General features: G+C 43.0%; 1 protein-coding gene and 2 long non-coding RNA genes across 3 annotated transcripts in view; 1 reads left to right on the top strand and 2 right to left on the bottom strand.

The window, feature by feature from the left end:
- TMEM131 (transmembrane protein 131) overlaps positions 1–2820 on the bottom strand; it is a 100014-nt gene extending 97194 nt beyond the window's left edge. Inside the window, exon 1 of the mRNA XM_061377888.1 lies at positions 2603–2820. Within this exon, the coding sequence (XP_061233872.1) occupies positions 2603–2759 (157 nt within the window). The 5' untranslated portion in view covers positions 2760–2820. The remainder of the gene's footprint in view (positions 1–2602) is intronic.
- Positions 2821–4559: 1739 nt separating this feature from the next.
- Positions 4560–8689, top strand: LOC133225349 (uncharacterized). Its single transcript, XR_009729108.1, has 3 exons — positions 4560–4649; positions 4762–4970; positions 6605–8689. It is a non-coding gene; the product is annotated as an uncharacterized LOC133225349 (long non-coding RNA).
- A 1609-nt stretch (positions 8690–10298) lies between these two features.
- LOC133225350 (uncharacterized) lies at positions 10299–24957 on the bottom strand. Its single transcript, XR_009729109.1, has 3 exons — positions 24839–24957; positions 22236–22414; positions 10299–10478 (listed from the first exon to the last, which is right to left on the bottom strand). It is a non-coding gene; the product is annotated as an uncharacterized LOC133225350 (long non-coding RNA).
- Positions 24958–27013: the final 2056 nt, after the last annotated feature.

The following is a 27013-nucleotide window of genomic DNA, read 5'->3' as shown; positions in this document are numbered from 1 at the left end:
AAATGGCAAAGCTGCTTATGTTATAATTTCACCCTCAAACTCTTTAACTCAGATTGGGGACTAGAAGCAATCATGTCAATCTGGAATATTTCACCATCAATCTTCTTTCTACTCACAACAGCTCCATAAAGAACTGCTTGCTGCTTCTTCTCCACAGAAGTATGAAGCCAGCATACTTGGCTCCATCTCTCCCCAGTGTCTGCTTATGTACATGCAACATAAGAGGAAAAGAATGTCTTCCACCTTCATTTTTCACTTTATTTTGCAATATTCTGATCTATTCCTCTGTCACTTCTATCATTTCTCTGTTAACAACTTCTCTGGAATATATACGAAGCTTTGTCTTACTACAGTCACCTTCCACTAAGCAGTGCAGAAATAGCACAGAGCAAGAAGAATGCACAACCAATTTCTCTCCACAGCTTCCTTCCTGCAGCTGCAGTGAAACATGTATACCCACGTTTGGGAGACGTAAAGGATATTCCTAGCTATTTCCTTACTTCCAGCTTTTTCTTTTTAAACTCTGTCTTACTATGTTTAAATTGACACAACCCGGCAAAAGGCTAAGGCAGTGAAGGACAGAGCCTGAAGCACCTTTTACCCGTTCATTTTGAGCTCCTACCTTGGCCTAAAGGGCCACTGTCCAAGCTGGTCCATCTTTTCCTATGCTCAGTTACTGCCCCTTGCAGACTGGCACTTAGACTGTAGTTTAAGATCAGTGGGAGTGGATCTCACAAGTCACTTTGACTTTGTCTTGCTTTAAAACTCCACTGTTCTTTTACTCAGAGGATCAACAGAGATTCCACTCAGCAAAAGAAAGGCTCCAAGACAAGTTTGTGAAGTGTGATCCACAAATGCAGATCATGAAGGAATTCTGAAGAGTTCATAACAGATTAAACCACCACCCCCCTCCCAAAAATCAAAACCAAAACCACCAAAAAACCCACAAGCAAATTAAAAAAACAAAAATCTAAACCAACAAAACCCCAAACCACCAAACCAAGCCTTAGTGAGCTTAAATGCACCACTTGTAGACTACACTCAAGCAACAGAAATCCTGGGAAGAAAACTGAGTGTTGGAAATCAGAAAAGGAAAAAAAATATATACATATTCAAATTGAATGCACTTTTTGAAAACTACAGAAGTGTTGGTAGGATAAGTTTTAAGTATTAGACTGTATCAATTGAAGGAAATGGTTATCAGTACAAGCTAGTCCGTTCTCTTGAAAGACTTAATCACATCCATTCAAACTCTGTGAATCTAAACCTGCCTTCATTTATTTAGGAGTGCCAAGGAAGCACATAGAGAAACACACTACCTCCTTCACAAATTAACAAAGCCAAGCCATGGCCCCAGCTGTCACAAGTTTTAGGGCATGAATCAACTCCATCATACCGGTATATGACATCACTGATAAAGTTTACAAGCTACGACCTGTAAAAAATGCTATCAAAATCAGAATAAAAAACAGGTATTTCTGAACCATGTGAACTTCTAACACCTCAAGACAGTATAGTCTGAACTGACTTACAAATTCTAAGGATATTGTATCTTCTTCATGCTGTTTTCTAAATGTTACATTTTCTGAAGAAAAATAAAGAATGGCTGTGATGCAATTTTACCATCTTAATATCAGCATCATCATACCCTTCTTACTCTTTTTTTTATTCATCCTCTCAGACCTCATCTGCCCTGATACACTTCAACCGCCCTCCAATATACCCTCCTCCAGTGCAGCAACTTGCTCGAAAAGCAAATCCTCGTGTCAGGCAAAGTAGATCTGTTTCACCTACTTCTGAAAAACATTACATTTATCTGCTGCTTTTCAAACACCGCCACACAGACACAGCTTCAAGTAGACCGGGAGCCTGCACTCTGGAAATGCTTTAATGCCGTTCTCAGCAATGGTACGGAATATGCTTAGGTGTTTCGCTCGGGGCTCTTTTTGCCTAGTTAAACCACAATGAAAAGACAATGTGCCAAAATCAAAGACGCTGCAAGTTCACAAGTCCCCGTCTGACTTTCACTAGAGTTTGGAGAAAACGCCACCGGCCCGGGGAAGGCGTCAGACACCTGTCAGAAGTTCGGGGATGCAAAGGGGGTCCCACTGTTACTTCCGAGCCTGCATTTCTGCCCTTTCTCAGCCAGGTCTGCCCGCCTGTTTGCCTTGGCTCGCTCTCCTACTGGAAGCTTGCCGCAGGGAAACCAGCTCAACGCGAGAAAGCGCTTGCCTTTTTCTTTCTCCCTCCCCTTCTTTCCCCTCTCTCCTTTTTAAAGGGCAGCTCCAGCTCCATCTCCACCGCTGTCAGGGAGGAGAAACCCCATCGAGTTCACCACAGAGTCAGCAACCCCCACCACACACACAGACCTGCCGGCGCACCACGGCAGCCGCGGTCGAGAAGAAGGGGACGGGGACGACGGAGGGACACGGGAGCACACGGTCGGCGGCTGCAGGACCCGGCAGCTCCGCCGAGGGGGAAGGGGCGAAGAGGCCGCTCGCCCCACCAGCCGCCCCCCCACCCAGACGCGCCCGCGTCGTCCCCTCCCCAGAGCCACAGCCGCTGGAGGAAAGACATAAAGGAAAAGAAATCTGGGTCTCACCTTCCTTCTCGGCCCGGGCCGTGTGGAGAAGCACCGCCAGGGCCAAGCGCAGCGCCGCGACCCGCCAGACAGCCGCCCAGCTGCCGGCGCGAGGGAAGGGGGAGCCGGGGCAGCCGGGAGAACCGGGGCCCGCTGCCGCCTCCCGCCGCGCCGTCATCGCACTGCCGCAGACGGTGCGGGTCCGCCGTGTGTACGGCCGGGCCGCGGCGCGCGCGCGGAGGAGCTCGGGGAGGGGAGGGGCGGGGCCCGGGGTAGATGGAAGGCTGGGGGTGGGGGGGGGGGCGGGGAGGGCACCCCACAGCGCGCTGCGTCTCCTGACGCGTGTGTCACGGGGCGGGGGGGCATTCCACAGGGGTACGCGCGCGCACGCACACAGAGGCGCGTATCTTGCTGCCGGGGGCGGGGCTGCCAGACGACGGCGGAAGCAAGTGCCATTTTAAGTACGGGCAAGCTGCCTGTTTTGGTTGTCTATGGTAGAGAGTTTGGGCAGTGGCTTGTTTTGTTTTGTATTCAGTTTTATTTTCTAATGTAACCTTAGGTCTCCTGTGGGTGCTGGCTGTTCGTGGACGGGTCATTCCTCCTCCTCAGTAATCTCTTTACCCTGTCTTTTGAAGAGTTGGGGTGTCGCTGTATTGTTTCCTTACCGAGAGTAGCGGGGTTAGTCCTGCCCACATCCAAGATGGCGGCGGGATGGTGGCTGAGTGCAGGGCTGTGGCGGAGGGAGGCCAGCTCTCCACGGGCTGTGTGCGGCACCCTACGGCCTCTCGGCGGAGGCGTTTTTGTGTGTTGGTTATATCCTATTCCATGCCTTAGCCTCCCAGCCGCTCCTCTGGAGGCTCGGGGTATTGAGGGGCGCGTGTGTCCATAGCTGTACCGGTGTGAGAATCTGCTGAGCCGGGGGTGGTCTGTCCACACATCACTCTCACCGGCAATAGAAGTCAGAGGTGTTGTGTGCCTGAGGTGTAGTGTGAGGCCCTCTGCTAGAGCAAGGTGTGATACCACATGGTAGCCGCTGTTGAGGAAAGATTTGTACCTGACACTATGTTTCTGCGACTCGAGTGGCCATAGGGACTTTGTGAAATGCATGAAGTGAATTTGCAGTGGGGAGGAAGGCATGTTGTTACAAGTAGGAGGTTGATGCCTGTCAAGTGGGTGTGCTGGCAAACGGCCATGTTTTGCCAGTGCTGAAAGGAGCTGTGATGCCAGGCATGCAGTGTGGCTTTGCTGCTGATAAAAGAAATACGAAGCACAGCCACAGCTTAGCCTGGGTGTCATCTGAGATCAGGATTGTTAACTGCAAAGTCATCTGAGATAAAGCAACAGAGAAGTCTATAGTACAGGTAGTAGTACTGTTGAACTGGTTTAACTTCTAAGAGTAAAAAGCTTTTTGCATCCATGCTCTGTTCCTTTGTCATTTGTTTCCATACATGATCAACACGTTCTGTTAGGTTTGAAGTGCTTGAACACGTGGTGGAATTTCAGCTGTCACAACAGTGTAATAGATTGGGGTAGTGTAATAGATCCTAAGTCTCTAAGGGACTGACTAACGCACAGCCTACCTAAAAATAGTAACATTTATTATGGCTCTTACACAGTCATAACATACACTCTTCTTTATTTTCAGAATGCCCTAAGGACACCTTGAAATTCTGGATACTGTTGTGTCGTTGAACTATGGTCACAGCACCAACTAGGTTTATATTAAAGGGAAAAATAGAAAGTGAGAACTGTTAGGTCAAAGCCTTCCCCAGCAACAGTGATCATTTCTGTAAGATGTATGAAGAGTCAAGTTAAAAGCTTCTTACTAATCTTTCAAACTTGCATAATCTTTTGACCACTGCATTGAAAAAGGGTATCTATGAATCAGTGACTTAGGCACATGAGTCTCTGTTCACAGCTCTTGGAACCACCTAAACCACAGTAAACACAAAGCCCAATCTGCTGTGAGACTTCTGTGGGGGATAGACATGTACATCAAAGAGCACAATCAAATCTAAGCAAAGGACTAAGAAAGACAAACAGCTGCTAGTGCTGCTTATTTATTATGGTGGGCCCTGTAAGAGTCTGATTTTGCCTTCTTCACTAGACTACTGCAGTAAACACACTATTTTTCTGGGAAAGGAGTCAGCTTTTTTCTATTTCTTGTATTTCAAATGCAGAGTTGCACAACTGAGCTGCCAGACTTTCTTGCTGTAATTCATGCTGTAGAGCATCCTACCCACTAAAATGAATGGGAACTCTAATGAAACTAAGATGTAAGGATGGCAAAATCTGCCTTGGAGTAAAAATGGAAATGCCAACTGTGCTATTAAAAAAAAAGGCCATGATATAAATGAGAGAACAACTGTGAGTCCTACCATTATGGGATGTATGATTCTTAAACCTTACAGCATTAAAATATGGGCAGTTTTTAATTGCTCTGTATACAGAATGTCTTTTACAAAAGGTATTATTAGATGTGTATGAAAACAAATAGCTCACAATATGTATTCTCCCTTTCATCTTTGTCCAGAACTCCCACTGTTTTCTGTGCAGGAAAAAAACAATACAATATGGTTCAATGTCTGCAAATGATAAAGCAAAAAGCATTCTGTTAATTTATTTCATACTGTTCATTTATTTCATGTTTGAGGCTATTCAGATTGCTTGGTTTATGCATGCAGTGTGTATAAATATCAGCATTTGGATATTGCAGTAGTGCTTGACCCTACTGAGCAGTTTTTTAAAAAAAACTTCCTATACTAAAAAAACTTCAACCTTCTTGTAATAAACTATAACAAAACATAGAAATAGTTCTTATAGAAATGTACTTGTGTTGATAGAAAGAAATCACATTAGTGTGTACACACTAAAGTTCAGCAGCTGTCTCATCAGATGAAGAAATCTCCTGTTCTACTGGAGAACACATCAGAAAGGCTTTGAAATGGGGAGCCGTGCTCTGAATTCTGCAGCAGTTTTGAGCATTGTTAGCATGGCTGCTAAGACAAAGTAAATTTAACACCAGAAGAGGTATGGTGGGTCTGCCTTCAGTTTTGCCTGCCTTAAGTGAAAAGGTCTGTACTTAAAGACGGCAACATTTCCTGAGCTACAGTAGTGTAAACTATCCTCCTAAGCACACCCAAGTGCCAGCATCCAACTGTAATGTCACAGAAGCCGTTGATGGTTTATACTTTTTTCTGTGCAAGGAACCAGGATGTCTAGAATACAGGTGTGTGGTTTCTGTCCTGCCACCTTTTGCTATCGAAGCAGAAACTTCTGGGAGGGTGGCAGAACAGTTAAGTAGAAGCTATAACCCCTTAACTGCTGGTACTCATTAGAGGTGATCTGCCTGACACACTGTAAAAGCAATAATCAAATGTTTGAACCACATTGTGTGTCATGCATGGGGTTACCTCTTCTGTGGTACATGAAACAAATCCAGGTGATGTTACACTTTAATAGATGAGAAATGTTCATGGGGTCCCTTTCTCAGGTTCAGCTGGGAGGAACTCATGGTGGGAAATAGGTTCTTAAACTGGCATTGGTGTTCCTGTCATGAATGTGCTTCAGGTTACTTTCTCTTTGCTTTTACCAAATGTTGTACATAGTCAATTGGTAGAAAATAAACGAAGCAAAGAAAGAAATGTGGAGAGAGGAGGCTGTTGGATTAGCCAATCAACTTTCTGGCTAGTACAGACTTCCTCCTGGTGGCTTGTTTATTGGTATTTTTCAAATTCTTTTTTAAATAACTAATGGAATTCCCAACCACTTCCTCTGAAAAATTTGCACAATCTCTGCTCTTCACTGCCAACAAGATTTCCTGATACTCAGTCTTTCACCACCCTCTTTTCATTTACTCCTACTTGTTCCCGTATGTATAAGCCCAAGTATTTCTTCCCCATCTTTAAGGGTTGCGTTACTTGACCATTTGCTGGCTGGAGACATGCCTGTATCTACCTCTGCTTTAATGAAACTAGAGGTATTAAACTCTTTTAACCTTTCTATATAAAACCATTCTTCCAGATAACTCTTGCCGCTGTTCCTTAAATTGCCTCATTTGCCTTGACGTTATGATGGATTGCACAGAAACTATGCATGTACCAGTGTTGAGTCTGCTGGGGAAAAGTTGTCCTTTCAGAAATGTTTCAATAAGCTGGAGCTGCCAGAACGGGTTTGCATCACTTCAGTTTTTTGCATTACTTGGATACACTTTTGAGCACCCTAAAACTGGATTTTCCAGCCTTTGGATCTGTGGTGTGTCTTTTAGTTACCAATACTTTGCAGCTCTGGTACTTGGCTAGACCTGTGTGCTGAAGGCAAACCTGTAAGCAGGACAGGTGGCTCAGGGCTCCTGCCCTGCTGCAATGTCCATAACAGCTTCAAGTCATTGGAGGGCTTTGTTTCAACATTTGTGGCATTGTGAAACTTGTGGATGGAGAAAATAGCAGGTGCGATACACTCGGGTTTTAATATTCAGGATTGTCTGCAAGATTTCTTTTCAGTGAACCCTCATTAACTTTTACTTAATGACTTTATTTTCTAAATATACAGTGGTAAATTTTTATCATTTGTTTACTTCTAGTTTCTGTTTGCCCAATCATGCATATGATCATACATCTAAATTAAAGTCCAAGGTGTGTCTGATTTTTGTTAACCCACTGAGAAAATATATCCTTAACTTTAAGAATTTTACATTTGATGAACTAAATGTAATGATCCAGATGTTACCTTCTCAGAGAAAGGGATGACTTCTGATTGTGCTCATTATTTACGATACACGCTTGCCTAATGAGAGCCAGCTTTCACCTTTGCCATGATAAAACCCATGAAATTCTGTGTGGTTTTGGGTTATTGGTTTACACTAATAAAAGAACTGATGCAGTATTCTGCTGGCAATAGTACTAGCTGTAGTATCACTCTTATGAACTATGATGTGAACTGTTGCTGTGGATACATACCTGGAAAGTTGCATGCAGTAAGCCTCATCCACTTGACCAACCTCTCCACATATCCCCACTGCTATATCAGTTCATGCAATTGCCGTATTGTAATCTGTCTCTCCTACTGTGGTCCTGGCACCAGACAGGTCTGATCTGGGATCACCTAATTATCTGTGTCTGGCATATAGGTTGGGTATATAAAAGGTGAAGGCACACAGAGAAGGCTGACTAAGAATAGGTGTTGTGTGGCAGTAGTTTAGTGACAAGAGCTCTCCATTCTGATTGACAAATTACTGTTACTTGACCTAATGCATTATTAGTGTCCTCATGCCTTATCCCATGTGGTGCCACACAGTGGGACATAGCAAACTTGGGAGATAACAGCACAAAGAGCTCATTCCCGCCGCAGAGTCCAACAGAACGGAAGACTTCAACACAAAGTTAGGTCCATGCAGAAGAGTGCTGTCAGTGAAGGGAACTGGCTCCCATTCAGCCATGTCTGTGTTAGATGCCTTGCTCCAGACTTTCCAGATTCGTTCCCCAGGGGTGCAGCAGTCGGCCCCCTTTTGCTGCCAGCAGAGTAATATTGCCTCCTCAGTGTTTTGACAACCTGGCACAATTTCTGGTATAATTAATAGGTATTTGGTGTAATAGCAAGACATGTGGTATTGATTCCCCTCGTATTCCACACTGATTCAGCAATGCTGGAACTTGGTAACACAGGACGCCTTTCAATGGTAAGTCTGGTAGAAATCAAGACTGCTGAAATGGTATTGAAGTGTCATACCCTCTGAACCATGCTAGATAGCTGCTAATTGTGTTGTAAATTCTGTGTGTTGATTTTACTGCTGGAAGAAGAGGCATTTAGTGTAAAACCACCCTTGACTGCAGAAGCAATTTGCTGGTACATTAGAAAGACAGAGAAAAGAGGAAGAAATAGAAAATGAATGAGCTTGAGCAGAGTGCTGACCAACCAAATACCCTGTTCACCCGAAAGATACACAGATACATTCTTAAGTTCCTAAAGCTTTTCTGAGTGTTAAAACTTTATTGTAAATCTGTTTGTTCAATTAAATGGGATTCTACCAAAATGGTGGTATATTCAGCTATGCATATCTTTTCTGGTGAGCACATCCAACAACACTGAAATGATGCCCCAGTGACAAGGGGTATCCATCAGTACCTAGGTGAAAAGGTATTAATTAATACTCAGACTGCTGAAGTGCGAGTGATGTTTTCATGCCAACATGAAAATGATCAGCATGCTTGGATCATTTATCCATTTGTCTCCGTGCAGATATAGAAGCCCAGCCACAGACACCTCCCATCTGAAATCACTGGCCACAGTTAATTCAGCCGCAGATTATCTGCCAATGCACATTGTTCAACAACCTTGTCGGTGACATGGCCAGTGGGATTGAGTGCGCCCTCAGCAAGTTTGCGGATGACACCAAGCTGGAGGGAAAGAATGCCATCCAGAGAGACCTTGACATGCTTGTGAGGTGGGCTGGTGCCAACCTCATGAAGTTTAACCATGACAAGTGCAAGATCCTACACCTGGGTCGGAGCAATCCCAGGCACAGCTACAGGCTGGGCAGAGAAGAGATTCAGAGCAACCCTGCAGAGAAGGACTTGGGGGTGTTGGTCGATGAGAAAATGAACATGAGCCAGCAGTGTGCGGTCACAGCCCAGAAAGCCAACCATATCCTGGGCTGCATCAAAAGGAGTGTGACCAGCAGGTCGAAGGAGGTGATCCTGCCCCTTTATTCTGCTCTCGTGAGACCTCACTTGGAGTATTGTGTGCAGTTCTGGTGTCCTCAACATAAAAAGGACATGGATCTGTTGGAACAAGTCCAGAGGAGGGCCACGAGGATGATCAGGGGACTGGAGCACCTCCTGTATGAAGATAGGCTGAGAAAGTTGGGGCTGTTCAGCCTAGAGAAGAGAAGGCTCTGTGGAGACCTCATAGCAGCCTTCCAGTATCTGAAGGGGGCCTATAGGGATGCTGGGGAGGGGCTCTTCATTAGGGACTGTAGTGATAGGACAAGGGGTAATGGGTTAAAACTTAAACAGGGAAGTTTAGGTTGGATATAAGGAGGAAATTCTTTCCTGTCAGGGTGGTGAGGCACTGGAATAGGTTGCCCAGGGAGGTTGTGAATGCTCCATCCCTGGCAGTGTTCAAGACCAGGTTGGATGAAGCCTTGGGTGAGATGGTTTAGTGTGAAGTGTCCCTGCCCATGGCAGGGGGTTTGGAATTTGATGATCTTAAGGTCCTTTCCCACCCTAACTATTCTATGATTCTATGAACTCAGATATCCCTATGGCACAGGGAGGCATTTTTGTGAGGTGCTGTTGATTTCAGTTCACAAGCTGAATAAAGCAGTAGTAGATGAAGCGTGCAAAGAGGTCACACATCAGTTGCTGGAGATTCCGGTTGCTGCCTAGGCCCTTGATCCTTAAAGAAGGAGACCCAAGTCAGAGATGTCTACGCATGAAGGTTAACATGCAGGATGAGGCAGATTGAAATTCTGATGGTAGAACTTGATTAAATGCCTTAAAATTTGAAAGCAGCTCCATCTGCTTCTTCCTGCTTTATGTGCTTATGGTGTGTCTTCATCTCCATCTTAAAATCTCTCTTCTGGAGGAACTTGAATAGTTTGACGATTAGCAGCTTCTCTTTGCCCTTCAGACAGGTCCAGATATTTTCTCCATCTGAACTGAGTCATATGCTACACAGTCTGAAAAATGAGTAGGTGGAAGTCTGGATTTTCCTGGCCTTTCAGGTAGCCTGTGTTATCATTAGTACTGGCGTTTTGGGTACAGACTCTGCAGTTTGCTCTTTTTTGGTCATCTGCTGTCTCTTTCATTTCTGTTTCTGGGTTGGATTGTATAAATGATGACTTTTCACTGTTGTCCAACTTCCCCTTTGTTGCTGTGGCTAAGCACCTCTTTCACTTCTGCATGTTAAAATGGGCATAAATAAATAAATAAAACGATGAGACCAAAAGCTCGGGTAGGCTGTCATGGTGCAGCTTTGTAGGCTTGGAAACACCTTTCCTGGTATTTTTATTGGTGTGGACTGACTGACATCACTTTAACATGTCTCCAAGTGCTTATTATCTCATCTCTCACACTGGGAAGTAAGGTCTCTCAAGAAGTAAAACAGAGATATTCACAAATGAGGGTTAGCCCCAAAGTCTATAAAATATACAAGTATCATCTTTCATGGCTCTATTCCCTCAGCTTCCATATTTGTGACCTCTGCACCTTCTTTTAAAATGCTCTGTGATGTCCTTTTTGTGCTATAGGCTCTGGGGGCAAGAGTAGGGTCTGTGGAGCTGAGGTATGGAGCACATGAGTGTTTTACACTCCCTTTCACCCTTCTGAAAAGATACCTCATCTGTCAGGGCAGAAAAAAAAGAGAAGTGGCACCAGCTGAGAGGGACAGGAGTAACACAACTCTGCAAGAGGCTTCAGTAACAGTGTGGGGCTGAGCAGTCCCACAAATGGGATATAGCCGGTGCTTCAGCATTTGGCTGTAGTCCCCAGTGCTGGATCATCCTAACTAGGCCAGCCTCACACTGTCCTGCAAAATTGTGCCTAGTGTCTATCAAATCCCTGAGATATGGCTGAGTATAAGACATCCCAGTCTTTTGTAATACACCAGAGTACAAAAAGGTGGAAAAGATGAAGTGCTGCCTTGGATGAGCTGTGGCTAGGTTAAAGCTTCTGAGGCTCCTGAAAAAGTAGTGTATTGGAGAAGTTTATTTCTAAGAAGAGCCAGGTGCACTTCCAGGTACTGCTCTCCCATTGGCAGCACAAGACCTATTGGCCTTGCCTGTCTGAACTGAGGTATAGACATCTGGGCATGCACTAAGACAAAGGTGGAATTTCATCTAACACAAAGAACGAGGGAGAATTAAGAACACAGATAAGACAGAGCATTTGGGAACCAGTCTCTTCTCTGGAATATTAAAAGACATTATACATACCTCAGAGGTTACGTCTACATGAATGGGTGTGAGAGTTGCTTGCCTGCTCTTATGCTTTGAGATCCCAGGATGCAGGCCAGCTCTGATACGAAAACTGAAACGCCAACAATATGACACTGTGCTCATCTAAGTGCTCCCTGCAGGACGTAACAACACAGCTCTGAACTTTTGGTTAATGCAAGTACCTGATAGCCAGACCAGTCTGGCTTATGTCCAGCTAGCTCTGACCACAAGCAACTGCATGCACCACTCTGCATGAACACTTTTGGTTAGTTGCAGTAGTTAGCTCTCACAATGGCTTCTGCAGCAGTCATAACACAGATACAGAGCAAATTGCCAGTCATTGCGCAGTGGAAGCAAACTGGTTTTGTGACAACACTACTTTTAGTATAAAATTTCATATTTCATAGTACATAATTCCTTTGTATTATTCAAGTAAAATGTAAGAATGACAATATATTGAAAACAAAGAAAAATTAATTAAAACCAGAGGAGCTCTAAACTGACGTATTTAAAATTACTTCAAAATGAAATAAATCTTTTCAAAGAAAAATAGGTTTCATGTAGGTCCAAAACAAGCAGCAAGCAACAAAATCCAGAATTGTGCAGAAATGATTTAGGTAATGAATGGAGAGGAAATGGTCAAACAGGGCTGAACTGAATAAAGTACATTTGCAAGTTCTTGAAAAACCCGTGTAGGAGGGAGTCCGGCAGAAAATCTGTAAACTGAGTATGACTAAACTTGATCCAGATAAGGGTTTCATTGGAGAATAAAAGACAAAACCTCTGATCTCGGTTGCTGTTAGAGAAAATTGAGTAATAAACAACAGTTCTGTTAATGTCTTAATCATAGCTTATACAGAATTTTCTGTTGCCAACATTCCTCTGCTTCTCATTGTACTTTGAGACAGTGTGGTTTGTGTGAGTGTCTCAAGTGGTCACAATAACTCTTACAGGAGGAGGCCTGACTCCTTGTAGGCCACCAAAGCCGGACATGTCAGAAGAAAAGGACTAGATGAAAAGCAGCCAAAGGGTCTTCCTGGCTGGGGATTGTGCAGCCAGCCATCAGCCTGCTTTCATGGCAACACTAGTAACAGAAACATCCCCAGAGAGCCATTTGGGCAAACAACGACAACAGATGGATCTTGGGAGTCCAGCTTCTCCCTTAAGCAACATCTGCTGATGTTAAAAAGTACCCAGAAAGCCACACCACACTTAAAAATGAAACAAACCAATCTTCAGGAAGAAGAACAAACCAAGATAAATTAGCTGCCAAAGTGCATACTTGTTGCGATAACCTGCATTTTATCAATAAAGCTGCATGAAAATGTTGCATAGCAGCAGTCATGCTAGATAGAGAGCAAAGATCATTCGGTATCAAAACCAAGAGTCTGAGCCCAGCGAGGGCTGGTCACGTCCAGAACTTGCAGATATCAAACTCTTGATCCTGCTCAAAACGGTTATTTACTATCCCTTCTGGTTTACCTGGATATCCCTCCTAAAATGTAAGGAAGGAAAGCTTTGTTAGATTCTTGTGTGGCTCTTAAGTCTTGTGATCTGTTTCAAGTCAGAAAACTGAGAAACAAAATACGTACACTGACTGAAAGGTGGGAAGAGGGAACACCAAAGCTTCACATAGATAACCTATACATTTATAATAGAGATGGGAAAGCATATTTTTGAAACTACTGCCCCTAATTAAAAACAAACAACAAAACAATAGCCAAAAAAAGGCCAAACCCCAAAACCCAGCGCTGCAGTGACATTCTGTGAAATTCTCAAACTTGGTACTACATCTGGTCATTGATAACTAAGCTGGTAGCCTGGTGGCTACCTATACAGAAAGCTGTGCAAGTTTCTCAAGCACAAGTGAAAACTGAGTAGTTTAGAGTTCAATTTAATTTCATTTTTCATAACATTTAATTTCTTTTCATGTTTCGTATCTTTGAAACCAGTGTCATTTTTAGCTCTTCAAAATACAGGGGCACCAGTTTCATTTTTGCAAGCCTACATATTTAAAGGAGGGTGTTTAAACAGTGCTGGCAAGTCTGTATTTCTAAATGTTAGTGTTCTGCGTTTCAGCTAAATAAAGAAAGCAGGATTTGCAGTTGAAAAATTAAGGTTGTAAGCTCAAGAAAATATGGTTAGAAGAAATATGCGGAAAACCAAAAATGCCAATTAAAAGTGTCTGTGTTAAAAATGGACCATAATGCCTGCTGCAATGGTACTGTTACCGACGCAGTTGCTGTAGAAAGCAGAGCACCAGGAGCAAGTAAGGAAGCACAGGAATTAACTTCTAGCTACTCCAGCGGGGCAGAGCCCAGTGAGTCACACTAGGAAGCACAGATCAAATCCTCTTATGTAAACATCATACAGGGCTGGCTGGCACTGATCCTCCATGCACCCTAGGAGGACTGCTGATGTGGCATTCCCCAAACACACATTTGCTTTGCGTAACTGTGGGCAGTCATTCTTGGGTACGGGAGCCCTGAGCGTAAGCCTGCATATTATCTGCTCAGGGTGAGCAAAAATACACGGGGAAAAGTAAACTGAACATGGCTTTGGGCTCCCAAGGCCACCTCATATGCCTCTTGTGGTCACTGTACTTCCCAGACATAAGATATCTTCCCCCAGCACACCTATGTCCCATGCCTGTGTTCAAGCCCATGGAGACCTGGGTGGCCTGTCCCAGTCCCAGGTCCTGCTGGATATCCAGAGCCATGTTCCTGGCATTCCTTTAGGTTTCCCAGCAGTTTTACACTTCTGTGCAGAGTGCCGAGAGCCTGTCTTCTCTTTCACACCAGTGTTTAACTTGCTGAATCAGGACTCCGTGAACTGATTCAGACCTGGTTTCTGGTGACTAATGCCAGGCACTCCCTTCCTCCTAGGCAGTGGTAGCTCCACGGTGCTCCCAACCCCGGTTCAGCCCGTCAGTTACAGGGTTGGAGACCAGATGTGCTGCTTCACCCCATTCAAAAGTGGTGACGGATACGGCCTTATTTCAGATGGCTGCTTTTTATTTATACAACAATGTCAATTTGTAGTCTGAGCATTTTTGTTCTAGAATATCATAGTTATATGACCATAAAGTATAATCTCTACACAGATGGATCCTACAGTTTACAGGACTGATCTTGTGGGTGGGGTACTGTGAAATTCCTGTTGTTGCTCTTCTCAGACAGCTGGGATCAGATGTGGCATAAAGTAAATATCTAAGGAGTACTTTTAGCATTGAAGACTTTATGATAGGCATAACTTTATCTATGGAAAGCTGTCTTCTAATAGGCTGTTTTATCATTCACACTTAGAAGTCTTAAGACTTAGAGGAGCACTCAGTAAAAGCTCTGGCACAACTTCCATTAGCCTCTACTCACCCATCAAACACATATTACACCAAAGTGTAATATAATACAAACAACTTCCAACCAAGACAACCACACGGCATCACCACCAGGCTTTCTCTGCAGCTTGTCCCTGTTTTGTTAGCAAGAATTTTTAAACATTAGCAGTTTAATCACTGCCGTGATCTCTGTGGTTGCAGGAAGACCGCCAGTGTTCGCAGGTTCCTCCAGCATGAGACTGTCTGGTCAAGTGTTGGGGATACCCCACATTCTTCATTCGAGGTTACTGGTGAGACAAAAATGTTTGTTGCGCTGATCAGGCCCATGCAATGAGTGCTGTTTTTCTCTTGAAGGCTTCAAGTGCAGGAGCTAAAGACATCCCCAGTGGGTTAAACCTTCTTAAGTCATTTTCTAAAAAAGCCTCAGAGATCCTTTAGCCTGGGGTGGATTTTCCTCCTGTGGGTTTTCTTGGGTGCCTTCGGTTTTCATACCCTGAGTTAGATAATTTCTCATCCTCTGAAATATCTCTGGTGTGTGCATGAATACAAAAGGTAGCCTGCAGGATTTGCAGTAGTTTGTCTTAATTTGTCAGTGTCAGTGTCACTGGACGACCCAGACTCCCATTCTGCTCTTGACTTCAGGAGTGTCCCACTGTTTTGAGTTGAATTTCTCGGAGTTACTGCAAAGCTGTGGCTCAGGCAGTTGTTGAGTTTTATCTGTTTGTGTTTTTTAATTTAATAGTTGCCTATGGGAAGTTCAAGATGTTGTAAACATGGTCAGGCCATTTCCCACCTCCAGATGTGATCCTGCACAATTATCCACTATGACAAAAAAAAAAAGGTGCAAGGGTACGTTGTGGCATGTCACCTCATACTACACCCATTTGCGTTGTTCAAATACTTGCAGATCTAAGGAAAATGGGTTGTATTAGAGCATTAGCTTCTATTCTTTGCCTTTTGTGAATGTTTCCCTAATTGCTAGACAAAGTTGGATGTTCCACACTCCTTTGCCATGGCATGCTGTGAAACATTTGTCTGTTGTCCTTTGGGCCTGGTAACATCAATCACATTTTTTGTTCTTGCTTAGAGATCGAGTTTTGATGCTACATGAGGCAGCATCCTGACAAGAAGAAAACCTGATGGCACAGCTGTAGTTTCAAATACTCCATCAGGTTCACTTAGGCGTACTATTGCACAATGACCTAGTTTAGAGCTATCACAGGGAGCAATTAATCTTTGCCACTCCATACTCATTCTAGAAGCATCTGAAGCCTGGAGAACTCCCTGAAGCCACATCTCTTCCTGTCAGCTTTCTGCAGAGGGGCTCAGTTCTGCTTCAGAGCACATCTACTTGCTTCAGTAGCCTAGAGCCACTCCAGGGTCCCTAGATGAAGACAACTCTCAGTACAATAGCAACAGAAGTACTGGTTACACATTGTAATCCACTGACTTCTCATACACACTCCAAATTTGATGGGGGGTTAATTTCTTTTGGTGTCTGCATCAGTCAGTCATTAGTAGCTCCTGGTGTTACTCTGGCAGTATGTTTTCTTCCCCTTCAGCTCCTAAGTACTTTTTGTGGATCATATTTTCTCCAAATCACATCCCTTTTCAGCTGTTGATTTCTGCAGAGAGCAGCAGGTGCCTGAACAGCTCGTCACCCATGTTGCTCTAATTGTTGTGTGCCAACATCTCTGCAGCTCCTGCTTTCCTGTATGAGGCTTCCTCCCCACCTAGTTTGGAGAGCTCCACCTCCTTTGGCCTTTGTCTCTACATCATATGCAAATACCTTCTGGCCCCCCTTAAGCTTCTTTCATCTGACCCATGGGATGCCTATGAATGCATTGCATTTGGGCCTCCTCCAACTCTTTAGTCACTTGACTAGAAATGATTCCTTGAAATTCTGCATCTAGTCTAAATGACTCACCCTGAGGCTGGGAATTCACAGCTGATACCTTTGAAAAAAATACCCTAAATTTCTGTCTCAGTGTTTCGAGCTCCGTAGGTAGCCTGATGGTGTTATCAATGGCGTTATCTTCTTGAGCTAACAAACTATGAGTTGCCTTTGTGCAAACTCTCTTTAAAGTAAATGGTCATATAGAGTTTCTGATGGCCTTTCCCTGGGCATGCAGCCTCCCTGTATTACTCATTCTGGATTCAGTACATTAAATTCTGCGTCACTTAAACCATTTTCTGACCAGAAGTAGAGGGAAACCCCCAGCAAAAGCTTCCTCAATGCAAATAATCGCCTCTGTTGAGGTTGCCCTACTGATACTTTTTGGTTTGCTGTTTATTTGGGATTTCCAAGAAGCCAAGTTTCTGCTTTTTTTCCATCCTGCACGTCAAGAAAAGTTTTATAAGACTCTACTTTGAAAGATTTACAGCCTACATATTCAAATTAGTGGCAAAAGGCTTTGGCCCTGCCATCCAGAAGCACTGTCAAGACATTGTTCTGCTTTCCCTTTACCCTCAAAGAGTATTAACTTACTGACTGGAAAGCCTTCCTCCTACTCAAGGCCACCAAATGTCTTCATAGAAGAAATGCTCTTTCTGTGTTGAGCCCACTGCTGCAGGTGCAAAGTATGCAAAGGCTACCAGGGAAAGGCAGTAACGTGCCCAGAGTGAAAAGCAGCATTGCCTTCCTTCACTGCTGCTGGCTCAGAGGCAGCAATTACAGTATGAAGCTGCATAGCATGTTATTAATTAAATAGAGCACCATCTCTTAGAGGGGGCTGTCTGGCCCAGTCATTTTAAAGTATTAATTCTCTCATCTATCTAGGAGTGATCAGGGATTGGGGGCTGCAACCAAGAGGCAACTGAGCTGCCCAAAAGGTAATGGTTGAGTTAAAGCTGTGCACAGTTTTTGTGCAGTGGAAAGCTTAATTCAAGTCAAGGTGGTGATGAAATACTCACAAGACTCCTCTGAGCCTGAATCTAGCCCTTGAACTGGGAGCCAAACCGGCAGAGTCCTGCTTTTAGGTGATCAGCCTTGCTGCAAATACATTTGTCTTGGTAAACGGATAGCAACCGAGGCAGTTTGCCAAAATGTGTTGTCCTCGTTATCACAGTGAAAGAATATTGACTCATACCTCTGCCAGTTCAGTTTAGGGTTGTTCTGTGGTCAAAGATTAGTAGGGTGATCTAAGGCACTGATCCAGGTGGATTACCAATACCTTTGCAATAAAACAGTTGTTTAAGAATTTGTCTCAAGTAAAATATATGTTCTTAAGAAGATTAACATTAGAATCGTACATCATGGGGTTTTGTTCTCTTTTTTTCCTTATTCACAAAAAAGAAAGGCCTAGAATAATTTATTACTGTTGTGGCACAATCTCATTTAACTTTACAAGCTCTGTAATGTGAAATGACTTTCATATAGCACAACAGCTGACATGTAAAGATAAACATCATTATTTTATTATATGTGACTCATTTGACATCCGTCCACATTTATTCATACTTTGAGGAGCCCATTAATGGGTAGAAAATTTGTTTTAGTTACCAAACAAATGAATATTTTCGTTCATTTTATTTATGGTGTATATCTACAACTGTAATAAAATGCAGACATTTAGGGCAAAAGTCCTTTCTGAGGCCCATGGCTTGTGATCTCAGATTTGTAGGCAGCAGACAGCTGTTTTTTTTTTTTTCATTTATGTCTGTGAGGGAACTGGAGTTAGTAACGCTGGTAAAATAACAGCTGCTGAATGCTATTTCCCTACAGTCCAGCAATTATAGCACGTGCCACCACCTGATAACTTATTCTCTTGCACAGTCCTCACTCTGATGGTTTCAGATATTTGAATTCTTTCTTCTTCTCCCAGGGTATCAGATGGCTCTAAACAGTGAGTGTGGTCTAATAGGCTCTATGCAGGAGGGTCTGCCTTGTTTCTTTCCCTGAAGAGGAAGTTGCTTAGTAAGCAGGTCCTTCGTGCTCATGAACAGAAATACGGAACATGTGGCTAAGACCCTGCTATCTGTGCTGTCTCCTTCTTGCTGAAGGAAGGGCAGAGTTTTTCTTTTTTCCCATCATTCTGAACGTGGAAGTTATTGATCCCCCGTTGCCAAAAAATATCTGAGATCTGCCCATCCATCTGCTGTTAGTGTGGGACTGCAATGCTGTGCCTCCCATCCCCACAGTGTGACTCCAGTACTTCCCTTATGCACAGGAGGGAGATGGTCCTTTGGCAGCCTCCAGCTCTGATCCCATCATACCTGGTAATCTGACTGCCTTCCACTTACCTAGCATATTGTAAACGTTTTCTTACCAGTAAAAGTCTCTAACAAAAGAGGAACCCAGGAGGTGATGTGAAGAAAAAAAGACCCAACTATAAGAGTACTTATTTTCAAGGTGATCATGAGATCAGCCATTACTCATTCTTCCAGCTACTAGATAGACACTTCTGCAAGTACTATATGAAACCAATAAGCAGCTAAATGTTTTATACTGCTCAAGAATTTATATATGCATGTTTCACTTCTTCAATATGTTCCATTCCTCTGATGATTTTTTATATCTATCTCCATTGTCCCACTACTTCTTGTCTTGGGTTTGACTGCTGAACAGGTTTTGGTTATGGGCTTCTTTTGACTAAGCAGATACAAATAAAGTTTTCACACTGCCTGAATATTTTAATTGGAAGACTCGAGGCAAATATAAGAGGCCACCAGATTGCTTCCTGTTACCTGTAAATAACTTGCAAAGACTACTCAGAGTGCTGTAGACATATCAAGTTTTCAGTAATCTCAGAAAAAGAGAGGGAACATCCTAATGTAAATACCAAGTAGTATATGGTATGTGTCATGGGGGGCCAACATGCCAATCAGACTGAAAATGTGCTCTTCAGTAGAACACTGCTGCAGCTTTAATCAGCTTTAGCTATTCTTTTCCTCTTTTTTTCAGAGTACCATATTTACCAAACTGTAGGGCAACCTTGAATGCAAAGTAACTTCTCACTGCCAGTTTTAGGAGGAAAAAAAATCAAATATCATCACGTGCTGAAAACTCCCTGAGTTATGATTGCAATCCAGAATGATCCTATCTCTGACGAACCACCCCAATGCCTGATAGGGATCAGAATTAATGTGGATCAGAAGTATGCTGGTTTTAAGGGCTGGGCTTGTTCTCAGACAAGGCAGTTGCTGGTTCCATGTGCACTCAAGAAGAAGCCAGCAAATAAAAGTTGTAACTCTTTAAATCTTGAAGGTTATTTCCAGGAGAGTTTCTGGAGAGAAGTGTACAGAAATGACAGTAGAGACTTCCTCAGTAAAGAGCATGTGGTTTTGTGACTATGATACACGGATAATGACATAAATGCTACCTGCAGGCAATTATGTAGTTTATGGGATTCTACAACATACCCCATACATTGGTGGAAATAATTGTATCAGTAATTAAAGGTGTACCTTGTGTCTAGACCTGGGATCAACAACTGTGGGAAACCACAGCAGGTTCAGTATTGGGTTTGGTAGCCAGAGTGTAAAAGAAGGAATCATGAACTACAGATAATCCTTGCCAGCAGTAGAGCCTTCAGCTGGCATTTCAGGATGTTTTTATAAGCAGTACTACCTTCAGAGATGCTTTTAAAACATTTGATAAAGTTATAAAAGTAATTACATTTTTATCCAACTTTATCCAGGAAATAAGTCACCTGGAGACAGTGTGCCTTTCCACTATGCAGCCAGACAGATCCCATCAGAAGAGCTGCCTTGTGTTTCTGAGTGCTGCTTTGCTTTCTGTGCAACTTGTGATTTCAAGGCTGAGATTGAATTTGTGGCATAACAGCTCAGATGGAAAAGTGCACATTAATTTCAGGGGCTGGCTGAAAGTCCTGAACATGGTACATCCATCCCAAACTCTACACAGACTGAGCATTTCAGCACTGGAATCTCTTATGAAAATTACTTCAGTTGCTTTAGTTGATTTATGATTTAGGCTACAATTTATTTGGGAATCAGATCAACTGTGGTTAAGGACTGAATGCCCAAGTTTCCAAGGAGAAGTTCTCTCTCTCTCTCTTTCCCCCACCCCAGTTCCAAAATCTGGAAGAAAAGCCCCAAAATCATTAAGGTTTATAGATATATTTGGCTAGAAACAATTTTGCTGTACTTAATAACAGGTTTGAACAGAAAGAGTTTTAAAACTTTTGCAATTCTTGTGACAGATCCAAACTTCCCGGAAACTGCTGAAGACACGCTTCAGATATATGGTCCTGATTACGCTCATACTCACATGACTGCGTGGATTTAGCTGTAGCATTCAGACTTCCAGCTTACAAGAAGTTTGTTGGGGGTGATTCCCAAATGTTTCCATTCATTCAGCCAAGCAGGGCATAAACTATACTCTAAAACCAGGGAAGCTGATATCAAATTATTTTGTTTGGATCTGTATCCCAACATTGTGCCTGGTTAAAGTGCTCAGAGGCACATGAAAACACAGCTTTGAACCACAGGAGAAAAAGTCATGGCTCAAGGATGTATTACACATACGTGAGGACTACACGGATGACTTGAGAGCTTACAGATGCTGGGGAGGAATACATTTCAGGAAGGCCAGGGCCGTAGATCATTGCCTGGCGTCTCTTCAGCTCTGTAAGCTGTTCTCTCCGGGATCAGGTTTCAGAAAGGAATGCCGTCATGGGAGATTTTACACCATGACTAAAACTGCTGACTTTCCAGCAGGATGTTTAACCTCCCATTCCAGGCTCAGTGCTTGCTTTATTTACTAGTGCAGCTCCTAGTTGTTACATGGTGGAAGAATAGGAGTAAACGCTCTGCCTTGGGAGTGCATTTGAGAGTGAGAAAGTACCACCCATCAACCCAGCATCGTAGTCTCTCCTCTGAAACTGGGAAGAGTCTGCAGTCAGGAAGATATTACAAGGAAAGAGCATAAAAAGGAATTAGAGTTCACTGTCAGTTCTGATCCCAGCAGAAAACTTATCTGTAGAATAGAGCATCCCAGGCTGTGATATATCTTCTGGTACATTCTCCATGCTGGGAGGGAGGATCTGGATAAGGTCCACTGCAAAGCCAACAGCTGGAGGAAGGTTTCATGGCCACATAATTCTACTAGAAACATGGCAGTTTGGTATCAGGAGATTGACTTTGGACAAACCCTCAAAACATACCTTTTGCTGTATAGCAAGAAACTACCAGCCAGGGGTAAAACCTCTACCTGCAGTCACACCAAAATATTATTTTTGCTGAAATAGTGGGTAGTCAATTATTACTCTGAAATATCAGTAATACTGAAATGATGACAGTTTCTTAATGTCACAGAAATGCCAAGACCAGGGTTCTTATTTAGCTGCTTTTTTGTAGTAACAAAAATACACCTCAAAATACAAAAGTTCAAAGTGGGAAACCTGTTAAGCATTGCTAACCTGTGCTGTGGGATTGGTTCAGTCCCTGCCAATGTTCACACATTCTTCATGAGTAACAAGGTTTTATCTTGAACCCCAGCTTCCCGAGTCATGGGATTTTCTGAGATTCTTCCCTCTTGTCCTTCCCCTCCTATTGGCAGCCATCATGGAAGTGTTTGAAACAGCAGGGATCCTGAAGCCTGGAAAAAAAAGAAAGCAAATAAACCCACCTTTAATGTGTATATACCTATGTATGCATACACCCGTATACCCATAAGTATATGTATATAGAGTATGCATGGGTGCCTCCATGTGTATCTGTCTGTCGGTCTGGGGGGAGGGAAGCAGACACATAACCATCTTGTGATCTTTGTTAAGGTAAGGATTTCAGTTTTTGGAAGGCAGTTGCTGGCACTGCCAACCCTCTAAAAAAAAAAATATCAATGAAAGTTAGGAGGTACATAGCTGATTTGGAGGGACTCAGCACACTGCCAGACTAGACCCTTTAGGAGGCAACACACTATGGCTTGGGTCTTGCAAGCGCTTGATCCACTTGAGCAGTTTTTCACATGGATAGGGATGGTAGTCAGCAGGGAGCGGGAGCTACCCATGAAGGAGCACAAGCGCTCTGGCTCTTTCATCAGGAGATTCCAGTATCCTGATACTGCACTTAGTTTTTTCACTCGTGGTAGTAGTTTGCATCATGCATTGTGAGGTCAGAAGCTAAGGATCCAAGAATTACATTCTTCCTCATGAGTAAGCTCTAGCATGATCTGGAATGACTCACCAGGTTAAAGGGTTGTAAGGCTAAGCCGCTTATGAAAATACACTGTTAAATATTGACTGAGTTTTCTAAGAAGGTATTTTTTGTATAAAAAGCATGAAGTGCCTCCAGTAGGTACTAAATATTTAAATACAGTTTTTGTCAAGTTTCATAATTCTATATTCTGTAGACTTTGCCTCTTTTCTTGATCAAAAAATAAATTTTAAAGAAAAAAAAAAAACCCAACAACAAAACCCCTAAACCCCATAAATGCCAGCAAATCTTCTCACCATCCAGTATATTCAGACTTATTTAATTAACTTGACAGGCTTGGTTTTTACCAAGCTCTTTCTGTGGCTATGATAAATTATGTCTTCCAGATCTGATTATTCATTAAATGCCTACTGTGAATTTCAGGCTCCCTCATGCTTAAAATAAAGCGCGTGCTTAATGGGATTAAGAATTAAAATATGTTTCTTAATTTTATTTAATGTATGACTTAAAATTACAGAATTTAAATTCTAAGGATGCCTCAGAACACATCAATTAACTGTACTGAGCTAATTAGCTTTTATAATCATTTTTTTGACTGCAGCACATATATTTTCAGACCTGAAAGAAATGACTGGACTGTTTATTCCTGAGATTAGCGTAAGAGCCTTGTTGTGATTTCAGTGGTGGGCGCATTTTAATCCAGTTTTGCAGTAAATAATGAATGACTAAATCCTCATTGCATTAATCAGAAAGATTGAATGATTAAATTAAGCTTTATTTTAGAGTATTGTTCCCCACTGCTTCTTGAGTGGTGTAATAAGGTCTTGGAAAGCTTGTTGCAGGACTTAGAAGACATGAACATCTCACTGCCTTGCTATAGCAGTCTGCAGAAATTTAGCTCTCCTGCAGTTGGGGAGCAGGAATAGAGCTGAGATTCCTAGTAGCTGCTGCTCAGAAACCCATGGGCCTGGTGCAGTGCACACCGATGGCTACAGGGAGGTTACCACAGCTTCCTATAGATTCTGTCTTAGATGGGTTAGAGCTGTGCTGCACTGCACACATGGCAATGGGTTCATTATTTTTATGTGCCTGTTTCTCTGGAGAGGGTTATTTTATTCTTTTTGTCATGAAGATGACATATAACTTCTTTTTTATTTCGAATGAACTGCCCCTGTATGGCTGACTTTATTTTATCCGTTCAGAGCTGTAATAGAACTGTAAGCACAACCTTGGGTAAAATTTGCATAAGAAATTATTTGCAGCATGCAGCCAACCGCCACTTCATTATATTCACAGGAAACCCCCTCCCCTCTCAACAAAGCAAAGATTTAAAAATAGGACTCTGCCTGCACAGCCTGATGTTATTGCTGCTGTCTTCAGCTACAGTCCTGTCATTTATGACAGCCATGTAGTTTGTGCAGCACAGGCTGAGAATACACAAAGACAAATGCAATGTTTATGAAAATGCCCTTCAAGTAGTAAATAAGAAGGAGGATGCAGTGTGAAAAACAAGTCTAAAGGATGACACAAGCTTCTCAGTCATCCCGATAAATCTTTTAAACTGTCTTAGCTGGAAAGCAAAATACCCCCTGGACAATTTGCCAAAGATTCCTTCTTCACAAGTAACTTCAAAATCAAAATGACAGACTTTTCCAAGAGATATTTTCTGCTTCAGCTACAGTTACTGAGCTGGGGAATGCATTAATTCAAGCAAGTCCTACAGCTTGCAGTAAAAAAACCTAACTAACTGAACTGAAAATCAACAAATTGTGTCTTACTAGGCAAACACCCATCAGGAAGATTAAGATTTAATATCAGCAGGTTATATTTCTTGCAGCCCTTTGATCTGTGGTATCTGTGAGTATACCTCATTCTCTGCTTTCCCTCCTGTAAGTTGCTCCCTGGCATCCTCTTCTGCATGGAAGAAGCCCCCTGAGGTCATCTCATCTTCCAGTAATGTGTTTCCAAGTCCCCCTTCTCCTGTGGTGCCTGTAAGAAAACAGCTGGTGTTTAACAGCTCGAGAGAGGCACTTGTAAAACAGGAGCTACATTAAAAGCGTAAGAAATGGTGCTGCATGGGTTTTTACATTTTATAGTCTCCCCGCTCCAAAATGAGTACGGGGCCTGTTCTTTTAGACTCTGATCTATGAAGGGCGACTCAAGTGCAACATGGAGCATTAAGAACCTGTGCGAGGTTCTTATAAACATTAATTAAATATTTAAAAATAATAATATGTACACCCAGCCCCAGTTAACTGAGGCTGGTTACACAAGCACCCATTTTGCTGCTGGTGGACTTGCTTCACTGCTTGGCAAAAACAGATGGAAAATACGTTTTTCTGATTTGTTAGACTACCATGTGCCACTGCCAGTTTCAGAGAGTCATATGAATGATGTTTTACAGTCCGAGATGGAAAATCTGCTGGAAGCCATAGTAGGCAACAAGCACTGACTGGCAATAAAATAGTCCTTAAATGATAGATGTTCCTCAGTACTGGATTGAAGTGGCTGCGTTTAAGTCACTGTCTGGCATTCACAGTGTTCAGGGCAAATTTTGCTATTTGTTTTTTGGGGAAACAAATGAGGTCAGTAGTTAGGGATGGTTTCAATAGACAGCAATTAGTTTATCTAATAGATAGATAGTTAATAGATCACAGCTTGCTCAGCATTGCTCAGGAGGTAAGACAGTGCAGAAAACCACAGCAGGAGTGTTCAAGGCCAGGTTGAATAGGGCTTTGAGCAACCTGGTCTAGTGGAAGGTGTCCCTGCCTATGGCAGGGTGTTGGAACTAGATGATCTTTAAGGTCCCTTCCAACCCAAACCATTCTGTGATTCTAGATGATTCTGTGATATGGCAAAAAATCAGACACTTCTTTATTCCGTCTCTGGCCCTGCCATGGCGACTCCACGTGTGGCCACACAAGTTATTTGACTCTGGGCAGAGGAGTTAACACCTACCTCTCCACACTGCCATGAGATTGACTTCATGTTTGTAAAGCAATTTTGCAAGATTAGGAGCTAAGTGCTATTTGGGAACCCCATGCTCCTGCCTCTGACACCATGTCAACACCCACAGCTTCAGCAAGCCAGCAGCAGAGAGGTGCAAGCAGCCACCCTTCTTCACTTATTAATGTATGAAGCCACCTCTGTGGGGCTACGCTGTGCCTGTCATTTCTAATATGCAGCTGTATATATTTTGTTGTCTTCGATTGGTTCTGTGGTTATACTTATATTGAGTGGGATTATCTTTTGTGCAGCACATATCAGTACAAATAAGAAAATGTGTTAAAAGTAGAAGAGCAGGATTGTTTTGTGCTTAGTGTCATTTCTCAGATGTTTTACTTGCCCGCCTCTGCTCCTCTTGGAAATAGGAAGCGTCCTTTCTCTTTTTCTAGGCATCTATGATTTTTCCTGTGCTTGAGGGAAAAGCAACTGGACAATGACCTAATTCAATGCAAATGAAAGGGATTTCCTAGCAAAGGATGGTAATTTGCGCAGTGCTGCAGGTATGTGAAAGCACTGAATAGCCACCTGTGGGTACTGAGAAGGGAAGACCTCTGCCATAACAGAGCTATAATCACTTTGACCTTTCCCTCATTGCCAAGAGCTGGAGCTCTGAAGTGCCATCCTATTTTTATATAAAATCTATTATGTTTCTACCTCTTGGCACTTTATCCAGCTATTCCTATCAGCCCTCATTATTGCTGGCCCTTAGCAGCAAGTCTTGAAAACAAATGCAGTTCCTACAGCCTTCCATTCATGGAACTGTTGGTGGTAGAGGACCCTGTCTGTAAAGAATGAAAAGGAGAGAACAGCTTATAACAATATAATGAAATGGGCTGTAAGCCCAGCATCCCTTCTCAGAATGAAACCAGGCATCCTCTTCCAAACACAATGCCTTACCTCAGAGTAGACTCTTAGGTATCTTATCGCTGTTACTCTGTGTCATGAGATGCTGACAGTCACTCCTGCTTACATTTTCACGTTTTTCAGCAGACTGGTCAAATAGGCAGGTTTTCAGGAATAGGTACTATGCATTGTG

The sequence above is a fragment of the Neopsephotus bourkii genome, unplaced genomic scaffold, assembly GCF_033783945.1.
Source record: "Neopsephotus bourkii isolate Nb327-2 ecotype Australia unplaced genomic scaffold, CSIRO-AGI_Nbou_v1 NB_1760, whole genome shotgun sequence".
In the NCBI taxonomy this organism is placed as follows: Eukaryota; Metazoa; Chordata; class Aves; order Psittaciformes; family Psittacidae; genus Neopsephotus; species Neopsephotus bourkii.
The sequence above is the reverse complement of the archived record's forward strand: the minus strand, read 5'-3'. Positions and strand labels throughout refer to the sequence as shown.